Source organism: Pleurodeles waltl, chromosome 5, assembly GCF_031143425.1.
Source record: "Pleurodeles waltl isolate 20211129_DDA chromosome 5, aPleWal1.hap1.20221129, whole genome shotgun sequence".
In the NCBI taxonomy this organism is placed as follows: Eukaryota; Metazoa; Chordata; class Amphibia; order Caudata; family Salamandridae; genus Pleurodeles; species Pleurodeles waltl.
In genome coordinates this window covers 640,724,362-640,749,442 of record NC_090444.1, presented here as the reverse complement: position 1 = coordinate 640,749,442, position 25,081 = coordinate 640,724,362, and the positions used below count along the sequence as shown (strand labels likewise).

The window sequence follows — 25,081 nt, the reverse complement described above, 5'->3', positions numbered from 1 at the left end:
AAGGGACTTACCTGGATGCCAGGGTGTGCCAATTGTGGAGACAAAAGTACAGGTTAGGGAAAGAACACTGGTGCTGGGGCCTGGTTGGCAGGCCTCAGCACACTTTCAATTCAAAACATAGCATCAGCAAAGGCAAAAAGTCAGGGGGTAACCATGCCAAGGAGGCATTTCCTTACACCAAGTAACCAAAACAACACATGCAGTGTAATCGCTCAGTTGGTGTTGTCTTCCACTAAGTCTGCTCACAGGAATGAGTCCCAACACAGACAGTAGTAATGAACGCCTACCTATCAGTTTGCACCCTCCTGTGCTATCAGAAAGCTAATAAACTTTACCTGGTAGACAAAAAGCCCACCCGTCCAGAGGTAAATCTGATTTGGCTGCATTACTAAGAGATATTTCAGTCTCCGAGATGTGGGAGGCATTAACCAATACGCTGTTACCTTGATTCAGACTCTAGAGCAAATGCCCTTTAAGGAATATCTATGTTTAGGTCTGTTCCTTTTCTCTTATCCTTCGCAGCTTATGGGATGAGCAAGCTATTCTACTAAGTGGTTATGATTATCAGTAGAGATCCCGCCCGAAGGAGAATGAATGGGTTTCTTAACTGTAATCCTAGTACTAAAGGGCAATCTTCATTGAAATCATAAGCCACCCTCTCGCCTCTCTTGATGAAAGAAGAAAAAATCGACGTATACTTAAATTTTTACTTGCAGTGTCAAAAAGAACTGAGTTAACTTCCACCTGCGGGGCATGATGGGGCACTGGAGGACTAGGTACCATTAAAGGCACAGTGTCCATTGTCATATTACTATAGCTGCAGCCTATAGAGTTCCGCTGCCCTGTCCTTTTTCTTTCATTCAAAAAACAAAAAATCAAAGGGGGCTGTGAAGGATGTTTTTAAAATGTCACTTTTCTTCCTTTCAAGTGACTTTTCAAGAGGTTATGAATTTACCCTGCTTTTAATGTAAATTAATAGAATTGAAAATATGGCCTTTTTTAAGGCTGCTAAATTTATACATTTGTGTTGCATGACTTTCCTGACTTCTCCGAAGTAAGGCACAGATGTTAGACAAAAAGTGACTGTGGTAAAAGTGCTCTGGCAGCCTCAAACATGGATGGAACTATTCAGTGCTTATGATTTCAGTGAAGATTCCCTTGAAGGAAAACTCTAAATATATATGTAAGAAACCATTTTTATTTGCTTCAATCCAAAGAGGAAAGGAGTTGTTTCCTTTGCTCAAGGATGCTGCCCTCTGCTCTACGTTCAGGTGTTAGATTTATTTAAATGCAGATGAAAGATGAAACAAGGGCACAAGCTTGTTGAAGAACAGTATGAAATATGTTTGACTAAACATACTGTTCAGAGGTGTAATTAACAAGACTGGGGTGATTCCCTCAGACATGCCCTCCCCTTAGTGTGGCTACAGAATTGTGAAGGTAGGCTGGTGACCTTGTGCTGTTAAATGATTGCTATGGTACTGCGATGACCAGCATAGTTCCCATAGTTTTGAGTCCATGCCAGATTTTCTACATAAAATACATTTACTCCAAATTAGTTTAAAATGAATTCATTTGAATAGTACTTATTCCAAATATGTTGAACATCCTTGTGTTAAAAGAAATTGTGACATGCTTTTGATCCTCCATAACCCTCATTTTTTTATGCTAGGTTGTTTTCCATGGCACTCCAGTAACAATCGAAGCCTTTTTGAGTTGGAAAGCTAAATTTGAAGCAGAATTAAATGAAATTAAACGGAAAAGACAGAAGGAAGAGGAACAAGCGGGAAAGAATAAACTCTCAGGTAATGAAGATTCCCTGAAAAAGTGTGTCTGTGGGTGATCCTGTCTTACACCTGTCATGATGTTGTGTAAGCAAGTTAAGCGTTTCAGCTTGCAGCACCTAATACAGTTGCAGTGCTTATACTGTGCTTTGATAATGTTAATCACCGAAGGATTGCATAAAAACCCTGGCCATGGGATTCCTGCTTGGTAGGTTTGAACTATTCTTTCTGGCCTTTGTGCAACAGCTTTCTGGAATGATAAAATTGTGCCATGCATAATTTCAACTTATGAAGGTTAAATCCACTTATATTTGTTAGAAATGGGGTCAAATAGTGTAAGGAAATGCCTCCTTGGCATGGTTGCCCCCTGACTTTTTGCCTTTGCTGATGCTATGTTTACAATTGAAAGTGTGCTGAGGCCTGCTAACCAGGCCCCAGCACCAGTGTTCTTTCCCTAACCTGTACTTTTGTATCCACAATTGGCAGACCCTGGCATCCAGATAAGTCCCTTGTAACTGGTACTTCTAGTACCAAGGGCCCTGATGCCAAGGAAGGTCTCTAAGGGCTGCAGCATGTCTTATGCCACCCTGGAGACCTCTCACTCAGCACAGACACACTGCTTGCCAGCTTGTGTGTGCTAGTGAGGACAAAACGAGTAAGTCGACATGGCACTCCCCTCAGGGTGCCATGCCAGCCTCTCACTGCCTATGCAGTATAGGTAAGCCACCCCTCTAGCAGGCCTTACAGCCCTAAGGCAGGGTGCACTATACCATAGGTGAGGGTACCAGTGCATGAGCATGGTACCCCTACAGTGTCTAAACAAAACCTTAGACATTGTAAGTGCAGGGTAGCCATAAGAGTATATGGTCTGGGAGTTTGTCAAACACGAACTCCACAGCACCATAATGGCTACACTGAAAACTGGGAAGTTTGGTATCAAACTTCTCAGCACAATAAATGCACACTGATGCCAGTGTACATTTTATTGTAAAATACACCCCAGAGGGCACCTTAGAGGTGCCCCCTGAAACTTAACCGACTATCTGTGTAGGCTGACTAGTTTTAGCAGCCTGCCACAAACCGAGACATGTTGCTGGCCCCATGGGGAGAGTGCCTTTGTCACTCTGAGGCCAGTAACAAAGCCTGCACTGGGTGGAGATGCTAACACCTCCCCCAGGCAGGAATTATCACACCTGGCGGTGAGCCTCAAAGGCTCACCTCCTTTGTGCCAACCCAGCAGGACACTCCAGCTAGTGGAGTTGCCCGCCCCCTCCGGCCAGGCCCCACTTTTGGCGGCAAGGCCGGAGAAAATAATGAGAAAAACAAGGAGGAGTCACTGGCCAGTCAGGACAGCCCCTAAGGTGTCCTGAGCTGAGGTGACTCTGACTTTTAGAAATCCTCCATCTTGCAGATGGAGGATTCCCCCAATAGGGTTAGGATTGTGACCCCCTCCCCTTGGGAGGAGGCACAACGAGGGTGTACCCACCCTCAGGGCTAGTAGCCATTGGCTACTAACCCCCCAGACCTAAACACGCCCTTAAATTTAGTATTTAAGGGCTACCCTGAACCCTAGAAAATTAGATTCCTGCAACTACAAGAAGAAGGACTGCCTAGCTGAAAACCCCTGCAGAGGAAGACCAGAAGACGACAACTGCCTTGGCTCCAGAAACTCACCGGCCTGTCTCCTGCCTTCCAAAGACCCTGCTCCAGCGACGCCTTCCAAAGGGACCAGCGACCTCGACATCCTCTGAGGACTGCCCCTGCTTCGAAAAGACAAGAAACTCCCGAGGACAGCGGACCTGCTCCAAGAAAAGCTGCAACTTTGTTTCCAGCAGCTTTAAAAGAACCCTGCAAGCTCCCCGCAAGAAGCGTGAGACTTGCAACACTGCACCCGGCGACCCCGACTCGGCTGGTGGAGATCCAACACCTCAGGAGGGACCCCAGGACGACTCTGATACTGTGAGTACCAAAACCTGTCCCCCCTGAGCCCCCACAGCGCCGCCTGCAGAGGGAATCCCGAGGCTTCCCCTGACCGCGACTCTTTGAACCTAAAGTCCCGACGCCTGGGAGAGACCCTGCACCCGCAGCCCCCAGGACCTGAAGGACCGGACTTTCACTGGAGAAGTGACCCCCAGGAGTCCCTCTCCCTTGCCCAAGTGGAGGTTTCCCCGAGGAATCCCCCCCTTGCCTGCCTGCAGCGCTGGAGAGATCCCGAGATCTCTCGTAGACTAACATTGAAAACCCGACGCTTGTTTCTACACTGCACCCGGCCGCCCCCGCGCTGCTGAGGGTGAAATTTCTGTGTGGACTTGTGTCCCCCCCGGTGCCCTACAAAACCCCCCTGGTCTGCCCTCCGAAGACGCGGGTACTTACCTGCAAGCAGACCGGAACCGGGGCACCCCCTTCTCTCCATTCTAGCCTATGTGTTTTGGGCACCACTTTGAACTCTGCACCTGACCGGCCCCGAGCTGCTGGTGTGGTGACTTTGGGGTTGCTCTGAACCCCCAACGGTGGGCTACCTTGGACCAAGAACTAAGCCCTGTAAGTGTCTTACTTACCTGGTTAACCTAACAAATACTTACCTCCCCTAGGAACTGTGAAAATTGCACTAAGTGTCCACTTTTAAAACAGCTATTTGTCAATAACTTGAAAAGTATACATGCAATTTTGATGATTTGAAGTTCCTAAAGTACTTACCTGCAATACCTTTCGAATGAGATATTACATGTAGAATTTGAACCTGTGGTTCTTAAAATAAACTAAGAAAAGATATTTTTCTATATAAAAACCTATTGGCTGGATTTGTCTCTGAGTGTGTGTACCTCATTTATTGTCTATGTGTATGTACAACAAATGCTTAACACTACTCCTTGGATAAGCCTACTGCTCGACCACACTACCACAAAATAGAGCATTAGTATTATCTCTTTTTACCACTATTTTACCTCTAAGGGGAACCCTTGGACTCTGTGCATGCTATTCCTTACTTTGAAATAGCACATACAGAGCCAACTTCCTACATTGGTGGATCAGCGGTGGGGTACAAGACTTTGCATTTGCTGGACTACTCAGCCAATACCTGATCACACGACAAATTCCAAAATTGTCATTAGAAATTGATTTTTGCAATTTGAAAAGTTTTCTAAATTCTTAAAAGACCTGCTAGGGCCTTGTGTTAGATCCTGTTTAGCATTTCTTTTAGAGTTTAAAAGTTTGTAAAAGTTTGAATTAGATTCTAGAACCAGTTGTAGATTCTTAAAAAGTATTCCAACTTTTAGAAGCAAAATGTCTAGCACAGATGTGACTGTGGTGGAACTCGACACCACACCTTACCTCCATCTAAAGATGAGGGAGCTAAGGTCACTCTGTAAAATAAAGAAAATAACAATGGGCCCCAAACCTACCAAAATACAGCTCCAGGAGCTTTTGGCAGAGTTTGAAAAGGCCAACCCCTCTGAGGGTGGCAACTCAGAGGAAGAGGATAGTGACTTGGAGGAAAATTCCCCCCTACCAGTCCTATCTAGGGAGAACAGGGTCTCTCAAACCCTGACTCCAAAAATAATAGTCAGAGATGCTGGTTCCCTCACAGGAGAGACCAACACCCCTGAAATCACTGAGGATAACTCCAGTGAAGAGGACATCCAGTTAGCCAGGATGGCCAAAAGATTGGCTTTGGAAAGACAGATCCTAGCCATAGAGAGGGAAAGACAAGAGATGGGCCTAGGACCCATCAATGGTGGCAGCAACATAAATAGGGTCAGAGATTCTCCTGACATGTTGAAAATCCCTAAAGGGATTGTAACTAAATATGAAGATGGTGATGACATCACCAAATGGTTCACAGCTTTTGAGAGGGCTTGTGTAACCAGAAAAGTGAACAGATCTCACTGGGGTGCTCTCCTTTGGGAAATGTTCACAGGAAAGTGTAGGGATAGACTCCTCACACTCTCTGGACAAGATGCAGAATCTTATGACCTCATGAAGGGTACCCTGATTGAGGGCTTTGGATTCTCCACTGAGGAGTACAGGATTAGATTCAGGGAGGCTCAAAAATCCTCGAGCCAGACCTGGGTTGACTTTGTTGACTACTCAGTGAAAACACTAGATGGTTGGATTCAAGGCAGTGGTGTAAGTAATTATGATGGGCTGTACAATTTATTTGTGAAAGAACACCTGTTAAGTAATTGTTTCAATGATAAACTGCATCAGCATCTGGTAGACCTAGGACCAATTTCTCCCCAAGAATTGGGAAAGAAGGCGGACCATTGGGTCAAGACAAGGGTGTCCAAGACTTCAACAGGGGGTGACCAAAAGAAAGGGGTCACAAAGACTCCCCAGGGGAAGGGTGATGAGACAACCAAAACTAAAAATAGTAAAGAGTCTTCTACAGGCCCCCAAAAACCTGCACAGGAGGGTGGGCCCAGAGCCTCTTCACAAAACAATGGGTACAAGGGTAAAAACTTTGATCCCAAAAAGGCCTGGTGTCATAGCTGTAAACAGCATGGACACCAAACTGGAGACAAGGCCTGTCCCAAGAAAGGTTCCACTCCAAACTCCCATCCAGGTAACACTGGTATGGCTAGTCTCCAAGTGGGATCAACAGTGTGCCCAGAGCAAATCAGGGTCCACACTGAAGCTACTCTAGTTTCTGAGGGTGGGGTGGATTTAGCCACACTAGCTGTCTGGCCGCCTAACATGCAAAAATACAGACAGCAACTCTTAATTAATGGGACTAGAATAGAGGGCCTGAGGGACACAGGTGCCAGTGTCACCATGGTGACAGAGAAACTGGTTTCCCCTGGCCAATACCTGACTGGAAAAACTTACACAGTCACCAACGCTGACAATCAGAAAAAAGTACATCCCATGGCAATGGTTACTTTAGAATGGGGAGGGGTCAATGGCCTGAAACAGGTGGTGGTCTCCTCAAATATCCCAGTGGACTGTCTGCTTGGAAATGACCTGGAGTCCTCAGCATGGGCTGAGGTAGAACTAAAAACCCATGCAGCAATGCTGGGTATCCCTGAACTGGTGTGTGTGAAAACAAGAGCACAGTGCAAGGCACAGGGTGAACAAGTAGAGCTGGAGTCTGGAAGAATGGCCCAGCCTACCAAGAGGAAAGGAAAGTCAGTTGGGAAACCAACTGCAACACAGCAAAAGAAAGGGAACCTCTCTTCTCAGGAAGAAGTTCTGCCCTCTGAGGGAACTGAGCCTTTGGAGCTTGAACCTTATCAGGTTGAGCTCTTAGGCCCAGGGGGACCCTCAAGGGAGGAGCTGTGTAAGGGACAAGAAACCTGTCCCTCTCTTGAAGGCCTTAGGCAGCAAGCTGCTGAAGAGTCCAAAGGCAAGAAAAATGGAACGCATAGGGTCTATTGGGAAGATGGACTCCTGTACACTGAGGCCAGAGACCCCAAACCTGGTGCCACTAGGAGAGTGGTAGTGCCTCAGCTGTTCAGAGAGTTCATCCTAACATTGGCCCATGACATTCCCCTTGCTGGACATTTGGGACAAACCAAGACGTGGGAGAGGTTAGTCAACCACTTCTACTGGCCCAATATGTCCAACATGGTTAAGGAGTTTTGCCTCTCCTGCCCCACCTGTCAAGCCAGTGGTAAGACAGGTGGGCATCCAAAGGCCCCCCTCATTCCACTTCCAGTGGTGGGGGTTCCCTTTGAAAGAGTGGGTGTGGACATAGTTGGTCCACTAGAACCTCCCACAGCCTCAGGAAATATGTATATCCTGGTAGTAGTGGATCATGCTACCAGGTATCCTGAAGCTATTCCCCTTAGGTCGACTACTGCCCCTGCAGTAGCCAAGGCCCTCATTGGTATCTTTACCAGAGTGGGTTTCCCTAAGGAGGTGGTGTCTGACAGAGGTACCAACTTCATGTCAGCATACCTAAAGCACATGTGGGATGAGTGTGGAGTGACTTATAAATTCACTACACCATACCATCCACAAACTAATGGCTTGGTTGAGAGATTCAACAAGACATTAAAAGGCATGATCATGGGGCTCCCAGAAAAGCTCAAAAGGAGATGGGATGTCCTCTTGCCATGTCTGCTTTTCGCTTACAGAGAGGTGCCACAGAAGGGAGTAGGATTCTCACCCTTTGAACTTCTGTTTGGTCATCCTGTAAGGGGACCACTTGCCCTTGTTAAAGAAGGCTGGGAGAGACCTCTCCATGAGCCTAAACAGGACATAGTGGACTATGTACTTGGCCTTCGCTCTAGAATGGCAGAGTACATGGAAAAGGCAACCAAAAACCTTGAGGCCAGCCAACAGCTCCAGAAGTTTTGGTATGACCAAAAGGCTGCACTGGTGGAGTTCCAACCAGGGCAGAAAGTCTGGGTTCTGGAGCCTGTGGCTCCCAGGGCACTCCAGGACAAATGGAGTGGCCCTTACCCAGTACTAGAAAGGAAGAGTCAGGTCACTTACCTGGTGGACCTGGGCACAAGCAGGAGCCCCAAGAGGGTGATCCATGTGAACCGCCTTAAGCTCTTCCATGACAGGGCGGATGTGAATCTGTTGATGGTAACAGATGAGGATCAGGAGGCAGAGAGTGAACCTCTCCCTGATCTTCTGTCATCAGACCCAAAAGATGGCACAGTAGATGGAGTGATCTACTCAGACACCCTCTCTGGCCAACAGCAAGCTGATTGTAGGAGAGTCCTACAACAGTTTCCTGAACTCTTCTCCTTAACCCCTGGTCAGACACACCTGTGTACCCATGATGTGGACACAGGAGACAGCATGCCTGTCAAAAACAAAATCTTTAGACAGTCTGACCATGTTAAGGAAAGCATCAAGGTGGAAGTCCACAAGATGCTGGAATTGGGAGTAATTGAGCGCTCTGACAGCCCCTGGGCTAGCCCAGTGGTCTTAGTCCCCAAACCTCACACCAAAGATGGAAAGAAAGAGATGAGGTTTTGTGTGGACTACAGAGGGCTCAATTCTGTCACCAAGACAGATGCCCATCCAATTCCAAGAGCTGATGAGCTCATTGATAAATTAGGTGCTGCCAAATTTCTAAGTACCTTTGACTTGACAGCAGGGTACTGGCAAATAAAAATGGCACCTGGAGCAAAAGAAAAGACAGCATTCTCCACACCTGATGGGCATTATCAGTTTACTGTTATGCCCTTTGGTTTAAAGAATGCCCCTGCCACCTTCCAAAGGTTGGTGAATCAAGTCCTTGCTGGCTTGGAGTCCTTTAGCACAGCTTATCTTGATGATATTGCTGTCTTTAGCTCCACCTGGCAGGATCACCTGGTCCACCTGAGGAAGGTTTTGAAGGCTCTGCAATCTGCAGGCCTCTCTATCAAGGCATCCAAATGCCAGATAGGGCAGGGAACTGTGGTTTACTTGGGACACCTTGTAGGTGGAGGCCAAGTTCAGCCACTCCAACCCAAGATCCAGACTATTCTGGACTGGGTAGCTCCAAAAACCCAGACTCAAGTCAGGGCATTCCTTGGCTTGACTGGATATTACAGGAGGTTTGTGAAGGGATATGGATCCATTGTGACAGCCCTCACTGAACTCACCTCCAAGAAAATGCCCAAGAAAGTGAACTGGACTGTGGAATGCCAACAGGCCTTTGACACCCTGAAACAAGCAATGTGCTCAGCACCAGTTCTAAAAGCTCCAGATTATTCTAAGCAGTTCATTGTGCAGACTGATGCCTCTGAACATGGGATAGGGGCAGTTTTGTCCCAAACAAATGATGATGGCCTTGACCAGCCTGTTGCTTTCATTAGCAGGAGGTTACTCCCCAGGGAGCAGCGTTGGAGTGCCATTGAGAGGGAGGCCTTTGCTGTGGTTTGGTCCCTGAAGAAGCTGAGACCATACCTCTTTGGGACTCACTTCCTAGTTCAAACTGACCACAGACCTCTCAAATGGCTGATGCAAATGAAAGGTGAAAATCCTAAACTGTTGAGGTGGTCCATCTCCCTACAGGGAATGGACTTTATAGTGGAACACAGACCTGGGACTGCCCATGCCAATGCAGATGGCCTTTCCAGGTTCTTCCACTTAGAAAATGAAGACTCTCTTGGGAAAGGTTAGTCTCATCCTCTTTCGTTTGGGGGGGGGTTGTGTAAGGAAATGCCTCCTTGGCATGGTTGCCCCCTGACTTTTTGCCTTTGCTGATGCTATGTTTACAATTGAAAGTGTGCTGAGGCCTGCTAACCAGGCCCCAGCACCAGTGTTCTTTCCCTAACCTGTACTTTTGTATCCACAATTGGCAGACCCTGGCATCCAGATAAGTCCCTTGTAACTGGTACTTCTAGTACCAAGGGCCCTGATGCCAAGGAAGGTCTCTAAGGGCTGCAGCATGTCTTATGCCACCCTGGAGACCTCTCACTCAGCACAGACACACTGCTTGCCAGCTTGTGTGTGCTAGTGAGGACAAAACGAGTAAGTCGACATGGCACTCCCCTCAGGGTGCCATGCCAGCCTCTCACTGCCTATGCAGTATAGGTAAGCCACCCCTCTAGCAGGCCTTACAGCCCTAAGGCAGGGTGCACTATACCATAGGTGAGGGTACCAGTGCATGAGCATGGTACCCCTACAGTGTCTAAACAAAACCTTAGACATTGTAAGTGCAGGGTAGCCATAAGAGTATATGGTCTGGGAGTTTGTCAAACACGAACTCCACAGCACCATAATGGCTACACTGAAAACTGGGAAGTTTGGTATCAAACTTCTCAGCACAATAAATGCACACTGATGCCAGTGTACATTTTATTGTAAAATACACCCCAGAGGGCACCTTAGAGGTGCCCCCTGAAACTTAACCGACTATCTGTGTAGGCTGACTAGTTTTAGCAGCCTGCCACAAACCGAGACATGTTGCTGGCCCCATGGGGAGAGTGCCTTTGTCACTCTGAGGCCAGTAACAAAGCCTGCACTGGGTGGAGATGCTAACACCTCCCCCAGGCAGGAATTATCACACCTGGCGGTGAGCCTCAAAGGCTCACCTCCTTTGTGCCAACCCAGCAGGACACTCCAGCTAGTGGAGTTGCCCGCCCCCTCCGGCCAGGCCCCACTTTTGGCGGCAAGGCCGGAGAAAATAATGAGAAAAACAAGGAGGAGTCACTGGCCAGTCAGGACAGCCCCTAAGGTGTCCTGAGCTGAGGTGACTCTGACTTTTAGAAATCCTCCATCTTGCAGATGGAGGATTCCCCCAATAGGGTTAGGATTGTGACCCCCTCCCCTTGGGAGGAGGCACAACGAGGGTGTACCCACCCTCAGGGCTAGTAGCCATTGGCTACTAACCCCCCAGACCTAAACACGCCCTTAAATTTAGTATTTAAGGGCTACCCTGAACCCTAGAAAATTAGATTCCTGCAACTACAAGAAGAAGGACTGCCTAGCTGAAAACCCCTGCAGAGGAAGACCAGAAGACGACAACTGCCTTGGCTCCAGAAACTCACCGGCCTGTCTCCTGCCTTCCAAAGACCCTGCTCCAGCGACGCCTTCCAAAGGGACCAGCGACCTCGACATCCTCTGAGGACTGCCCCTGCTTCGAAAAGACAAGAAACTCCCGAGGACAGCGGACCTGCTCCAAGAAAAGCTGCAACTTTGTTTCCAGCAGCTTTAAAAGAACCCTGCAAGCTCCCCGCAAGAAGCGTGAGACTTGCAACACTGCACCCGGCGACCCCGACTCGGCTGGTGGAGATCCAACACCTCAGGAGGGACCCCAGGACGACTCTGATACTGTGAGTACCAAAACCTGTCCCCCCTGAGCCCCCACAGCGCCGCCTGCAGAGGGAATCCCGAGGCTTCCCCTGACCGCGACTCTTTGAACCTAAAGTCCCGACGCCTGGGAGAGACCCTGCACCCGCAGCCCCCAGGACCTGAAGGACCGGACTTTCACTGGAGAAGTGACCCCCAGGAGTCCCTCTCCCTTGCCCAAGTGGAGGTTTCCCCGAGGAATCCCCCCCTTGCCTGCCTGCAGCGCTGGAGAGATCCCGAGATCTCTCGTAGACTAACATTGAAAACCCGACGCTTGTTTCTACACTGCACCCGGCCGCCCCCGCGCTGCTGAGGGTGAAATTTCTGTGTGGACTTGTGTCCCCCCCGGTGCCCTACAAAACCCCCCTGGTCTGCCCTCCGAAGACGCGGGTACTTACCTGCAAGCAGACCGGAACCGGGGCACCCCCTTCTCTCCATTCTAGCCTATGTGTTTTGGGCACCACTTTGAACTCTGCACCTGACCGGCCCCGAGCGGCTGGTGTGGTGACTTTGGGGTTGCTCTGAACCCCCAACGGTGGGCTACCTTGGACCAAGAACTAAGCCCTGTAAGTGTCTTACTTACCTGGTTAACCTAACAAATACTTACCTCCCCTAGGAACTGTGAAAATTGCACTGTGTCCACTTTTAAAACAGCTATTTGTCAATAACTTGAAAAGTATACATGCAATTTTGATGATTTGAAGTTCCTAAAGTACTTACCTGCAATACCTTTCGAATGAGATATTACATGTAGAATTTGAACCTGTGGTTCTTAAAATAAACTAAGAAAAGATATTTTTCTATATAAAAACCTATTGGCTGGATTTGTCTCTGAGTGTGTGTACCTCATTTATTGTCTATGTGTATGTACAACAAATGCTTAACACTACTCCTTGGATAAGCCTACTGCTCGACCACACTACCACAAAATAGAGCATTAGTATTATCTCTTTTTACCACTATTTTACCTCTAAGGGGAACCCTTGGACTCTGTGCATGCTATTCCTTACTTTGAAATAGCACATACAGAGCCAACTTCCTACAAATAGGGTCTCTAGTTGGCAGTCGGTTTGCACCCCGTCCAAATAGGGACCCTCACTCTAGTCAGGATAAGGGAGATACCCAGCTCAGATAACCCCTGCTCACTCTAGTTAGCTTGGCACGAGCAGTGTGGCTTATCACAGAAGCAATGTGTAAAGCTTTTGCACAACACACAGTAAATACAGTGAAAACACTACAAAAGGACACCACGCCAGTTTTAGAAAAATAGACAATATTTATCTGTGTAAAACAAGACCAAAATGTGAAAAATCCAACATACAGTAATACAGATATACATTTTTCAAGAATTAACTTAAAAATACAGTTCCTTTAAGTCAATAGGTCCGCCTGGGGCGATCACGGTGTTGAGAGCAACAAATCCAACAGTTCAGGCTGGCCGCAGTGCTGCAGTCACCGTAGTGTTGGGAAGACTGGCAAACAGTACCTTTGAAATGTAGGGTGTTGTGATCCTCGCGATGAGATCCAGAGTGCAGCATCGCTGATGTCACAGCGGTCTGTTCCGAAGGTCGGTGCGGGCGTTGTCGGGCCCTTGAAGTCACACGTGTTGCAGATCGAACTCTGGGCTGATGACTAAGTCAGGAGCTCTGGAGTGGATGGCGTCGGGGCTGCAATGCGAATCTGGCCGATGTGACGCGCAGTGCCCACAGGTCACGGTGCAAGCAGCGGCTCGGTGACTGCGTCCTGCGGCGTCAATGAGACCTGGGCTGCGGAGTGAAGCGTGTCGATGCGATGTGCGGTGTCTCCTGTTCGCGGTGCAAGCAGCGGCAGCGCCATTGCTGAAGTGCTGTCGTCGGTAGGCCCAAAGCGGCAGTGCGGGGTGGGCTCCCTGTGGCGCCCATGAGTCGGGGTGCAAACAGGGGCGTCCGTTGATGATACTGAAGTCGATGGCGTTGGTGAACCGGGGCTCCGGTGTGGGGCGAGACAGTGCATCGTGTACCTCAGGAACGGTGTCCTCAGGCCACGGTGCAGGCAGCAGCGTCTGTGTCAGCGTGGAGCAGCATCTCCAGAGATGCTAAGATTGCAGTGTGAGCAAGGTGATGCGGAGTGTGGGGGCCCCACAGGTCACGGTGCAAGCAGCGACTTGGTGGCGGCAGCGGTGAGACCAGGGTTGCGGTGCAAGGTGGGGCACAGCTCTGTGTGGCATCGTCCGGCCACGGTGCAGGCAGCAGCGTCGTTGACGGCGTTGCAGTGGTTTTTCTTCTGCTGCAACACAAAACACAGTTCCAAGTGCTGTAGGTAGATGAAGCTGAAGTCTTTGATGTCCCTGAGACTTCCAACAGCAGGCAAGCTCTACTTAAAGCCCTTTGAGAAACTTCACATGCAGGATACACAGCAAGGTCCAGTCTTTGTTCTCTTTAAGGCAGAAGCAGCAACTGCAAGCCAACCCAGCAAAGCAAAAACAGCAAAGGGGCACTACTACTGCTCCAGCTCTTCTCCTTGGCAGAGGTTCCTCTTGATCCAGTAGTGTTCTAAAAATCTGTGGGGTTTCGGTCCACTACTTCTACCCCTTTCTGCCTTTGAAGTAGGCAAACTTCAAAGGAAAGTCTCTGTTGTTCACAAGATCCTGCCTTGCCCGGGCCTGGCCAGACACACTCCAGGAGGCCAGAGACTGCATTGTGTGAGGACGGGCACAACCCTTTCAGGTCTACATGTCAGCTCTTCCCTCCCCAGTCTAGTCCAGGAGACTCATCAGGATTTGCTGGCTACACCCCAGCTCCCTTTGTGTTACTGCCTAGAGGGAATTCACAATAGCCCAACTGTTAGTCTGACCCAGACGTGGAACACACACACAAGCAGGCAGAGGCATAGAATGGTTTAAGCAAGAAAATGCCCACTTTCTAAAAGTAGCATTTTCAAACTGACAATTCAAAAACCTACTTTACCAAAAGGTGTATTTTCAAACTTTAAGTTCAGAGACCCCTAACTCCAGATCTCTATCTGCTCCCAATGGGAAACTGCAGTTAAAAGATATTTAAAGGCAGGCCCCATGTTAACCTATGAGAGAGATAGGCCTTACAACAGTGAAAACTGAATTTGGCAGTATTTCATTGTCAGGACATGTAAAACACATCAGTGCATGTCCTACCTCTAACACACACTGCTCCTGCCCATGGGGCTACCTAGGGCCGGCCTACCTTATGGGGTGACTTACATGCAGTAAAAGGAAAGGTTTGGGCCTGGCAAGTGAGTACACTTGCCAGGTCGATTTGGCAGTTTTTAAAACTGCACACACAGACTCTGCAGTGGCAGGTCTGAGACATGTTCACAGGGCTACTCATGTGGGTGGTGTAGGAAAGTACCCTCTTTTTGGCATGGATAACCTAACGTTTTGCCTGATGTCAATGTGTTTTGACTGTGTTTACTGGGATCCTGCTAAGCAGGATCCCAGTAACTGTGCTCTCTCCCTCTGGATGTGGCTGTCCCTAACTTTTTTACACCCCACAATTGGCATAGTGGTGCCCCCATATAAGTTCCTAATATATGGTACCTGGGTACCCAGGGCATTGGGCACCAGGGGTTCCCCATGGGCTGCAGCATGTATTATGCCACCCATGGGAGCTCATGCAAAGTGTGTCTGCAGGCGTTTCTTTGCAGCCTGCATGAAAGGGTACATGCACCCTTATCACCACAGGTCACTGCATCAAGTCCTGGTAAGTCACCCCTATGGCAGGCCCTCCTAGCCCAGAGGGCAGGGGGCAGGTGCTTATGTGTGAGTGCACCTCTGCATGAAAAGAGGTGCCCCCACAAACCCCAGCTCCATTTTCCATTACTTCATGAGTGCGTGGAAGCCATTTTAGCTGTGTACTGGACATAGGTCACTACCTATGTCCAGCTATATAATGGTAACTCTGAACCTAGCCATTTTTGGTATCAAACATGTCAAAATCATATCCCAATACTGTTGTCAGTATTGGTTGTATGATTCCATGCACTCTGGGGGCTCCTCAGAGGACTCTCAGCTTTGCTCCTACCAGTTTGCAGGGTTTTCCCAGGCAGCCTGCACTGCTGCCATCCTACAGACTGGTTTCTGTCCTTCTGCTGCTTGAACAGCTCAAGCCCAGGAAGGCAGAACAAACGATTTCCTTTGGGAGAGGGAGGCAACACCATCTCCCTTTGGAAATGAGTGTTATGGCTCGTGAGGGGTAGCCTCCCCAAGCCACTGGTATGCTTTGAAGGGTACATTTGGTGCCTTCCCTGCATAAAACAGTCTGCACCAGTTCAGTGACGTCTGGTCCTTGCTCTGGCGCAAAACTGGACAATGGAAAGGGGAGTTACCACTCCCCTGTACATCACCACCACAGGGGTGGTGCCCAGAGCTCCTCCAGGTGGCCACTCGGTTCTGACATCTTGAAACAAGGTGGACTTAGGCCTCTGGGAGCATCTAAGTGGCCAGGTCAGACAGGTGACGTCACAGCCCCCTCCTGTTAGGTGGTCACCTTGCCAGATGACCAACCACCCTTCCAGGCCTATTTAGGGTCTCCCTCTTGGATGGGTCCTCTGATTTGACGTGCAAGATTCCAGTAGGACTCCTCTGCAACATTTACTTCGACTTCTGGCCGCTGAAACCGCAACTGGACTTCACAGGAACCTACAATCTGCAGCTTTCACGATGACTCCGCTCTGCAACATTGTTTCGCCAGCTCCTTACTGCAACATTTCCCCAGCTGTGCATCCTCTGAGGACGGCAAGTCTTCAGTCTGCACCAAGAAGTAAGAAGGAATCTCCATGGAGTGAAAGTCACTCCCCTGCATCCGCAGGCACCAACTGCAATGACGACCGGCTGCGTGGGTTCTCTCTCCTGCAACTCTGCATGGATCCTGCAGCACAGGTGGTGGGCTGGAGTGGCCCCTTTGATCCCCTCTACCAGCTGTCCAACTTTGGAGGTGGCAGCTCTGCAACTCTTCTTCTGCAACTCTTGCCCTTGCCAAGACTTGTTGGTGTTTTTTCCACACCACTGTTGGACTGCAACTCTTCTTCCGACGTGGGACATTGACTGCATCACTTCTGGAACTCTTCCTCTGCGCCTGTTCTGCATATCCGACTCCTAGTCCTCACTGTCGACCTGGTCCTGCAACTCTAGAAGGGTGGGTAGTGGCACCTGCCCCAACCGGACACTCAACTGGAACTGGACTTGGTCCCCTTCATTTGCAGGTTCTCTTCTGTCTGGATCCGTCTTCTGTTTCTTGCAGTCTTGCTTGGGTCTTGCACAGTCCTTTCACAAAGTTTCTCTGTGGGTTTGGGAAAAACCAGGTACTTACCTCTTTTCTCCTGGTTGCTGGGGGCACCCTGGTACTTACCTTTTTGGATTCCTAGTTCCTCCAGCTCCCCTCTACAGATTTCAATTACCTGGGCCGGGGGCCATCATTCACATTCCATTTTTTAGCATATGGTTTGGGCTCCCCCTAGGGTCACTATTATCTATTGTTACTGCACTGATTTCTAGAACTTTCTATGCTCATTCCTGACAACTAAGGTGTATGGTAATAGTGTGTTTACTCACCTGCTTATAGAGTATTGTCTATATAGTAATTTGGTATTTGTAAGACTAAAATAAATGTACTTTATTTTTGTAACACTGTGTGGTTCTTTCATGTGTGTAAGTGCTGTATGACTATAAGTGGTATTGTATGAGCTTTGCATGTCTCTTAGATACGCCTTGGCTGCTCATCCACAGCTACCTCAAGAGAACCTGACTTCCTAGCCACTGACTACACCTCACTAATAGGGGATACCTGGACCTGGTATGGGGTGATGACAACATACGTGCTCACCACACACCAGGCCAGCTTCCTAAAGGTGGAACAATCAGTGCTGCAGGCCTACTAGTAGCATTTGATTCATAGGCCCTGGGCACCTTTGGTACACTTTAATAGGGACTTACCAGTAAATCAAATATGCCAATAATGGATAACCCAATCGCCAATACAATTTACATTGCACTTTAGCACTGATCAGCAATGGTAAAGTGTGCAGAGACAATAACCAGCAAAAACAGATCAGAAAAATAGGCGGAAGAAGGCAAAACGTTTGGGGCTAACCCTGAAAAAAGGCTATTTCCAACAGACTTGTATAAGAAAATGAGGCTAGAGCGTGTGGCTTTTTTTGTCCTTTTTTTTTTTTTTTCACAGTTTGTTACTGATTTACTTGAATCAAGCTGTCTTACTGCAAGGCAGAAATTTGACACACACATTAGGTTCTCTCGTAGGGGATTTCCATGTATAGTCATAAGCACTGAATAGTTCTGCACGCGTGCGGGGACCCCGAAGCACTGTTCTGAAATGTGTTCTTAAGTGTAGATGTTTGCCTTTCTTGAAAAAGGCCTGTAAAGTCACTTAAGAATATCAATGTGCAGCCTAGAGGAAAAGCTACAAAGGTCAAATTGTTCATTCTTTTGGTTGAAAAAAAAAAAGGAAACTGTAGTACAGATATACCTTTAAAACATATTTATTCTAGAAATGTAGTAGAAAACATCTTTTCCAACCTTTTTTACAACTTCAAAATAAGGATGAAACAATGCAGGGCAGTGTAGCCCATAGGCTGCCATTATACAGAATGTAAATAGAGCTGCGCCTTTAAGAACAGAAAGTCTTCCTGTATCCCATCATGCACAGCAAAAGGCAGTTGCCTCAGTTCTTTTTTCTGGCTCCTTCTGACAGGACCCTAAAGCATTGAGCTCCACCTATTATAGGTTTTTTTGACTAAAATTCAACAAAAATCCTTTGGATTTCAATTTCACTAGACGTTTTTCAACCAGAGTGAATGTTTTCTGTTTTTTTTTTGTCAAATTCTGACAGAAATTTGAGGCTTTTTTCCACCAGCATGCCTTCTCTTTTTGATAAGTGCCCTAGCTGTGGCAGGAAAAAGGCCAAAACAGACCCACATCAAGTCTGTATTATTTGCCTGCCTTCATCTCATAAGCCTGATGCCTGTGACATTTGTAAAACCTTCACCAGGCGCACCCTTCGTGACAGGGAGAAAATCTGCCTTCAGGCCAAGGAGGACAGTAGACGGAGAGGACAATCTACCACAGAGCGAGGAGAAGGTCAGTCTTCTACCAGGGCTCTCACTTTGTCCTCTGGAGCAGCTTCCAGATCTGCTCAGAAGCGTCACCGGTCCCCTACGACGTCGAGAGCATCGGCGTCGAGACAAGGAACGGCACCGACATGCTCGCCGTCGAGAACCAGCTCGCCGTCTAGGAAGAGGCATCGCTCGCCGTCGAGAGCGTTATCATCGTCGAGACGGCGTAGACATTCGCCGTCAAAGTTCCCGGTCCAGGTCACCGTCGACGCGAAGGGGAAAATCGATGTCGGTAGACAGTACTCACCATCAGAGACGATCGCCGTCATCCCACCGACGTCGAGGGAGATCGCCGCCGAGGGGCTCTCAACGGCGAGAGGAGTCAACGCCGAGAGGTACTCGTCGGCGTCGTACTTCGACGTCGAGAAGCTTGTCCGCGTCGAGAAGGCTCTCAAAGAGACCAAGGAGGGTCTATACCACCTCAGAATCCTCGGCTTCTCTCATTCTCTTGCCACCTTCGCCTCAGCCTTCTCCTCAGCCATCTCCGACACCTCTGGCACCTACAGCTCCTCCGCCGGTACCTCTTTCAGAGGCCGCCCCAATGACTCCTGCAGAATCCACGAGGCAATCTCGACATTCTTCGAGACGCTCCTCTGCGTCTAGACACCGTCATCGGCATGACTCGGATCATAGGTCTCCTCGTTCTCACCATAGGCACTGATCTTCATCCACAAGAGATTACTCTCGACGTTATCTGACTCCCCGTCTCCGAGAGTTTCTCCCATAGATGATGTGAACACTTTTCAAGAGGTACTAATTTGCGGTGCTACCAAGCTGAACATCCCTCTGGCAGTACCCTCTCCAACAACCTCTGTCATTTTTGAGACACTACACCAGCGTTCTTCCTCTAGACCATTATTACCGCTGGTCCCAGGGTTACTTGAACCGGCAATGGGCATTTTCTTAACCCGTCCACAACGAAGACTGCTCCTTCCAGACTCATAAAGAAATATCGTCCTCCGGAGCAGGACCCTTTATTTCTGAGAGCGGATCCAGTGCCCGATTCAGTGGTAATGGTGGCTGCTAAGAAGTTGCATTCTACATCTCCGTCGTCTTCTTCTCCACCAGACAAGGAGAGTAGAAAAATTGATGCCGCAGGCCGCAAAGTTTGCTCAACTTCAGCCATCACCATGAAAGCGGCTAGTGCCACTGCTGGGCAGGTATGATCGCGCCCTTTGGGATTCTGTGCTACAATTTGCAGAATACCTTCCTAAAGACAAAAAGGAGGATTTCTTGGAGATTGTAAATGAAGGCGCCATGGTCTCCAACCAAGTAATAAGCGCAGCTGCAGACTCCTCTGTGTTATCTGCACATAATTATTCTCATGGAATATCCTTAAGAAGACATTCCTGGCTACGCCTTACTTCACTTAAGCCAGAGGTGCAACAGAGGATACAAAATCTTCCTTTTTCAGGTTCCACTTTGTTTGGTTCTCATGCTGACGACGAAATGTCGAGGATGAAGACAGAATTGGACACTCTGAAGGCAGTGGGCATCGAGAAGCCAAGAGAACAACAGAAAACATTCCGTCCCTACCACTGTAGATTCTTCGCTCAAAGGCTTCAAACACCGCAGTGGATGCCTCCGAGATCCCAGCAACACCAGAGACCCTTTTCGACCCAGCGAAAACAAACAAGGGGTCGCTCCACACCACAATCCGCCCAAACAGATCGTCAAGCATCGGCGTCTAAACCCTGAATCCTCACTTCCCCCTCCTCCGTTACCCACTCCGATAGGGGGAAGTATTTCACATCATCTGGAAGAGTGGCAACGCATAACATCAGACGCCTGGGTTTTGAATATTGTGCAGAATGGCTACTGTCTCAGGTTCATAAGCCCCCCCGCCTTCTGTTCCATCCAAACCGGTGAATTTCCATCTCAACGCTCTCAAAGTGGAGGTAACAACCCTATTACAAAAGAAGGCGATAGAACCTGTCCCTATGAACCAGCAGGGAAAGGGGATCTACTCGAGGTACTTCCTGGTACCAAAGAAAGACAAACACGAGTTCCGACCCATTCTCGATCTAAGAGTAGCCAACAAATGGATTCGCAGAGAAAAGTTCAGAATGCTATCCTTACACCAAATCTATCCCCAACTTCGTCAAGGGGATTGGCTCTGTTCAATAGATCTCCGCAACACTTACTTCCACATTCCTGTGGTCAAAAAGCATCGGAGGTTTTTAAGATTTCTCGTCGGAAAAAGTAATTACCAATTTACAGTGCTACCCTTCGGCCTCAAGTCAGCACCGAGGACGTTTTCCAAATGCATGGCGGTGGTGGCAGCCCATTTAAGGAAACATCGTATCTTCGTCTATCCCAATCTAGACGATTGGCTCATAAAAGCATCCACATACCTAGAGGCCCAACAGCACTTCAGTTGGACTTACCAACTACTCCAGAGACTGGGCCTTCAGGTCAACCTCTCCAAGTCCACGGCAATACCTGTACAGAGGTTGCACTACTTAGGCGCCATCATCGACACCACTCAAGCAAAGGTGTTTCCTTCGGAGGAACGACGTGTTCGATGGCATCTGTCGCTGTAGATACGCATGTTCTGCAATAGCTCGCCATCTGGTGTTGGGCCGGAGTGTTACAAGTTGTTTTTCTTCGAAGAAGTCTTTCGAGTCACGGGACCGAGTGACTCCTCCTTTTGTCTCCATTGCGCATGGGCGTCGACTCCATCTTCGATTGTTTTTTTTCCGCCATCGGGTTCGGACGTGTTCCTGTCGCTCCGAGTTTCGGAACGGAAAATTAGCTAATTTCGGAAGATTTTCGTCGGTATTGTTGCGTTCGGGATCGGCGTACTTAGATTCCACACCGCATCGAAGATCGAAGAGCTCCGGTGCCCTTCGGGGTAGTTTTTCGATCCTCCGTCGGGGCCTGGTCGGCCCGACCGCGTGCTGAAGAACGCCGATGGAACGGACCCCGTTTCGTTTCTGCCCCAAATGCCACAATAAATACCCCTACACAGACCAACACTTGGTCTGCAACCTGTGCCTGTCACCTGAGCACAGCGAAGACACCTGCGAGGCCTGTCGTGCGTTCCGGTCCCGAAAAACACTCCGAGACCGTCGAGCCAGAAGACTTCAAATGGCGTCCGCACCGACAGCCCAACGGGAGTTCGAGGAACAGGAAGAAGAAGGTACCTTCTCGATCCAAGACTCAGACTCCGAAGGATTCGACGATACACAAACCGTGAGTAAGACGTCGAAAAACACACAGAGAAACATTTACAAGGCCCAGGGGACGCCACTGCCACCAGGCCATGGCTCGACCCATAAATTCGGTGACCGACCGTCGGCACCGAAAAAGGCCAAAACAGTGCCGAGATCGTCCGACTCCGGTCGAGACACCGGCACGCAGCCTTCTCGGGACCGAGAAAGTGCTGGAGACAAGCCTCGACACCGAGATACCGGTGTGGACACGGCTCAACGCCGAGACAGCGGCACCGAAACAGATCGACGCCGAGAGGTTTCGGCCCCGAAAAGGAAAAAAGTCACCTCGGAGCCGAAAAAACACGCAGACAAAGTTTCAACGCCGAAACAAACTGCAAGCGACCCAGCTTCAGGCTCTTATACAGAAGAGCACTCGCTAACCTCCCAAATGCAAAAGCATAGGTTTGAGGAAGAGCTACAAGCAACTGATGTGGACCATACGCAAAAGCGTATCTTCATTCAGCAGGGGACAGGAAAAATAAGCACCCTTCCCCCCATTAGGAGAAAGAGAAGGTTGGAGTTCCAGACGGAACAAGCACCACAACCAAAAGTGGTTAAAAGAATTACACCACCACCCTCTCCTCCGCCCGTGATTAACGTTTCACCAGCACAAACTCCATCTCACTCCCCAGCTCACACCACCATGAGCCAGGGTGACCAAGATCAGGACGCATGGGACCTATACGACGCCCCAGTGTCAGATAACAGCCCGGAGGCCTACCCTACAAAGCCATCTCCACCAGAAGACAGCACCGCGTACTCTCAGGTGGTGGCTAGAGCAGCACAATTTCATAACGTAAGCCTCCACTCAGAACAGGTCGAGGATGATTTCTTGTTCAACACACTCTCCTCCACCCACAGCTCCTACCAAAGCCTGCCTATGCTCCCTGGTATGCTCCGGCACGCAAAAGACATATTTAAGGAGCCGGTCAAAAGTAGGGCAATCACACCACGGGTGGAAAAGAAGTATAAGCCGCCTCCTACGGACCCGGTTTTCATCACTACACAGCTGCCACCAGACTCTGTTGTTGTAGGAGCAGCTAGGAAAAGGGCCAACTCTCACACATCTGGAGATGCACCACCCCCAGATAAAGAAAGCCGCAAGTTCGATGCAGCTGGTAAAAGAGTCGCAGCACAAGCTGCAAACCAGTGGCGCATCGCGAACTCCCAGGCACTACTTGCGCGCTATGACAGAGCCCACTGGGACGAGATGCAACATCTCATTGAACATCTGCCCAAGGACTTCCAAAATAGGGCGAAACAAGTGGTTGAGGAGGGACAGACCATCTCCAACAACCAGATACGTTCCTCCATGGACGCTGCAGATACAGCTGCACGGACAATTAATACATCTGTAACTATCAGACGGCATGCATGGCTCCGAACGTCTGGATTTAAACCAGAGATTCAACAAGCAGTTCTCAATATGCCTTTTAATGAAAAAGAACTGTTCGGTCCAGAAGTGGACACAGCGATTGAGAAACTCAAAAAAGATACGGACACTGCCAAAGCCATGGGCGCACTCTACTCCCCGCAGAGCAGAGGGAATTACAGCACATTCCGTAAAACGCCCTTTCGAGGGGGGTTTCGGGGTCAAAGCACACAAGCCAGCACCTCACAAGCAACACCGTCCACTTACCAGGGACAGTATAGAGGAGGTTTTCGGGGACAATATAGAGGAGGGCAATTCCCTAGAAATAGAGGGAGATTTCAAAGCCCCAAAACCCCTACTACTAAACAATGACTCACATGTCACTCACCCCCTCCACACAACACCAGTGGGGGGAAGAATAGGTCATTATTACAAAGCATGGGAGGAAATCACTACAGACACTTGGGTTCTAGCAATTATCCAACATGGTTATTGCATAGAATTTCTACAATTCCCTCCAAACATACCACCAAAAGCACAAAATTTAACAACACACCATTCCAATCTCCTGGAGATAGAAGTGCAGGCACTATTGCAAAAGAATGCAATCGAATTAGTGCCAAACACACAAATAAACACAGGAGTTTACTCACTGTACTTTCTGATACCAAAGAAAGACAAAACGCTGAGACCAATCCTAGACCTCAGAGTAGTGAACACTTTCATCAAATCAGACCACTTCCACATGGTCACACTACAAGAAGTATTGCCATTGCTAAAACTACACGACTACATGGCAACTTTAGACCTCAAGGATGCTTATTTCCATATACAAATACACCCATCTCACAGGAAATACCTAAGGTTCGTATTCAAAGGAATACATTACCAATTCAAGGTACTGCCTTTCGGATTAACAACCGCACCAAGAGTCTTTACCAAATGTCTAGCGGTAGTCGCTGCACACATAAGAAGGCAGCAAATACATGTGTTCCCATATTTGGACGACTGGCTAATCAAGGCCCATTCGTTCATACAGTGCTCAAATCACACAAATCAGATCATACAAACCCTCTTCAAACTCGGGTTCACCGTCAATTTCACAAAATCCAAAATTCTGCCACGCAAGGTACAACAATACCTGGGAGCCATAATAGACACATCAAAGGGAGTAGCCACTCCAAGTCCACAAAGAATTCAAAATTTCAACACCATCATACAACGCATGTATCCAACACAAAAGATACAGGCAAAGATGGTATTACAACTCCTAGGCATGATGTCATCATGCATAGCCATTGTCCCAAACGCAAGACTGCACATGAGGCCCTTACAACAATGCCTAGCATCACAGTGGTCTCAAGCACAGGGTCACCTTCTAGATCTGGTGTTAATAGACCGCCAAACTTACCTCTCGCTTCTATGGTGGAACAACATAAATTTAAACAAGGGGCGGCCTTTCCAAGACCCAGTGCCACAATACGTAATAACAACAGATGCTTCCATGACAGGGTGGGGAGCACACCTCAATCAACACAGCATACAAGGACAATGGAACGTACATCAAACAAAACTGCATATCAATCACCTAGAACTGCTAGCAGTTTTTCAAGCACTAAAAGCTTTCCAACCAATAATAGTTCACAAATACATTCTCGTCAAAACAGACAACATGACAACAATGTATTATCTAAACAAGCAGGGAGGGACGCACTCCACGCAGTTAAGCCTGCTAGCACAAAAAATTTGGCATTGGGCAATTCACAACCAAATTCGCCTAATTGCACAGTTTATACCAGGGATACAAAATCAACTCGCAGACAATCTCTCTCGAG

The 25,081-nt window shown here is 48.6% G+C and overlaps 1 protein-coding gene across 1 annotated transcript in view; it reads left to right on the top strand.

The window, feature by feature from the left end:
* Positions 1-25,081, top strand: part of RWDD1 (RWD domain containing 1) — a 177,699-nt gene that overhangs the window by 119,068 nt on the left and 33,550 nt on the right. The window contains exon 5 of the mRNA XM_069234513.1: positions 1,673-1,805. Within this exon, the coding sequence (XP_069090614.1) occupies positions 1,673-1,805 (133 nt within the window). The remainder of the gene's footprint in view (positions 1-1,672; positions 1,806-25,081) is intronic.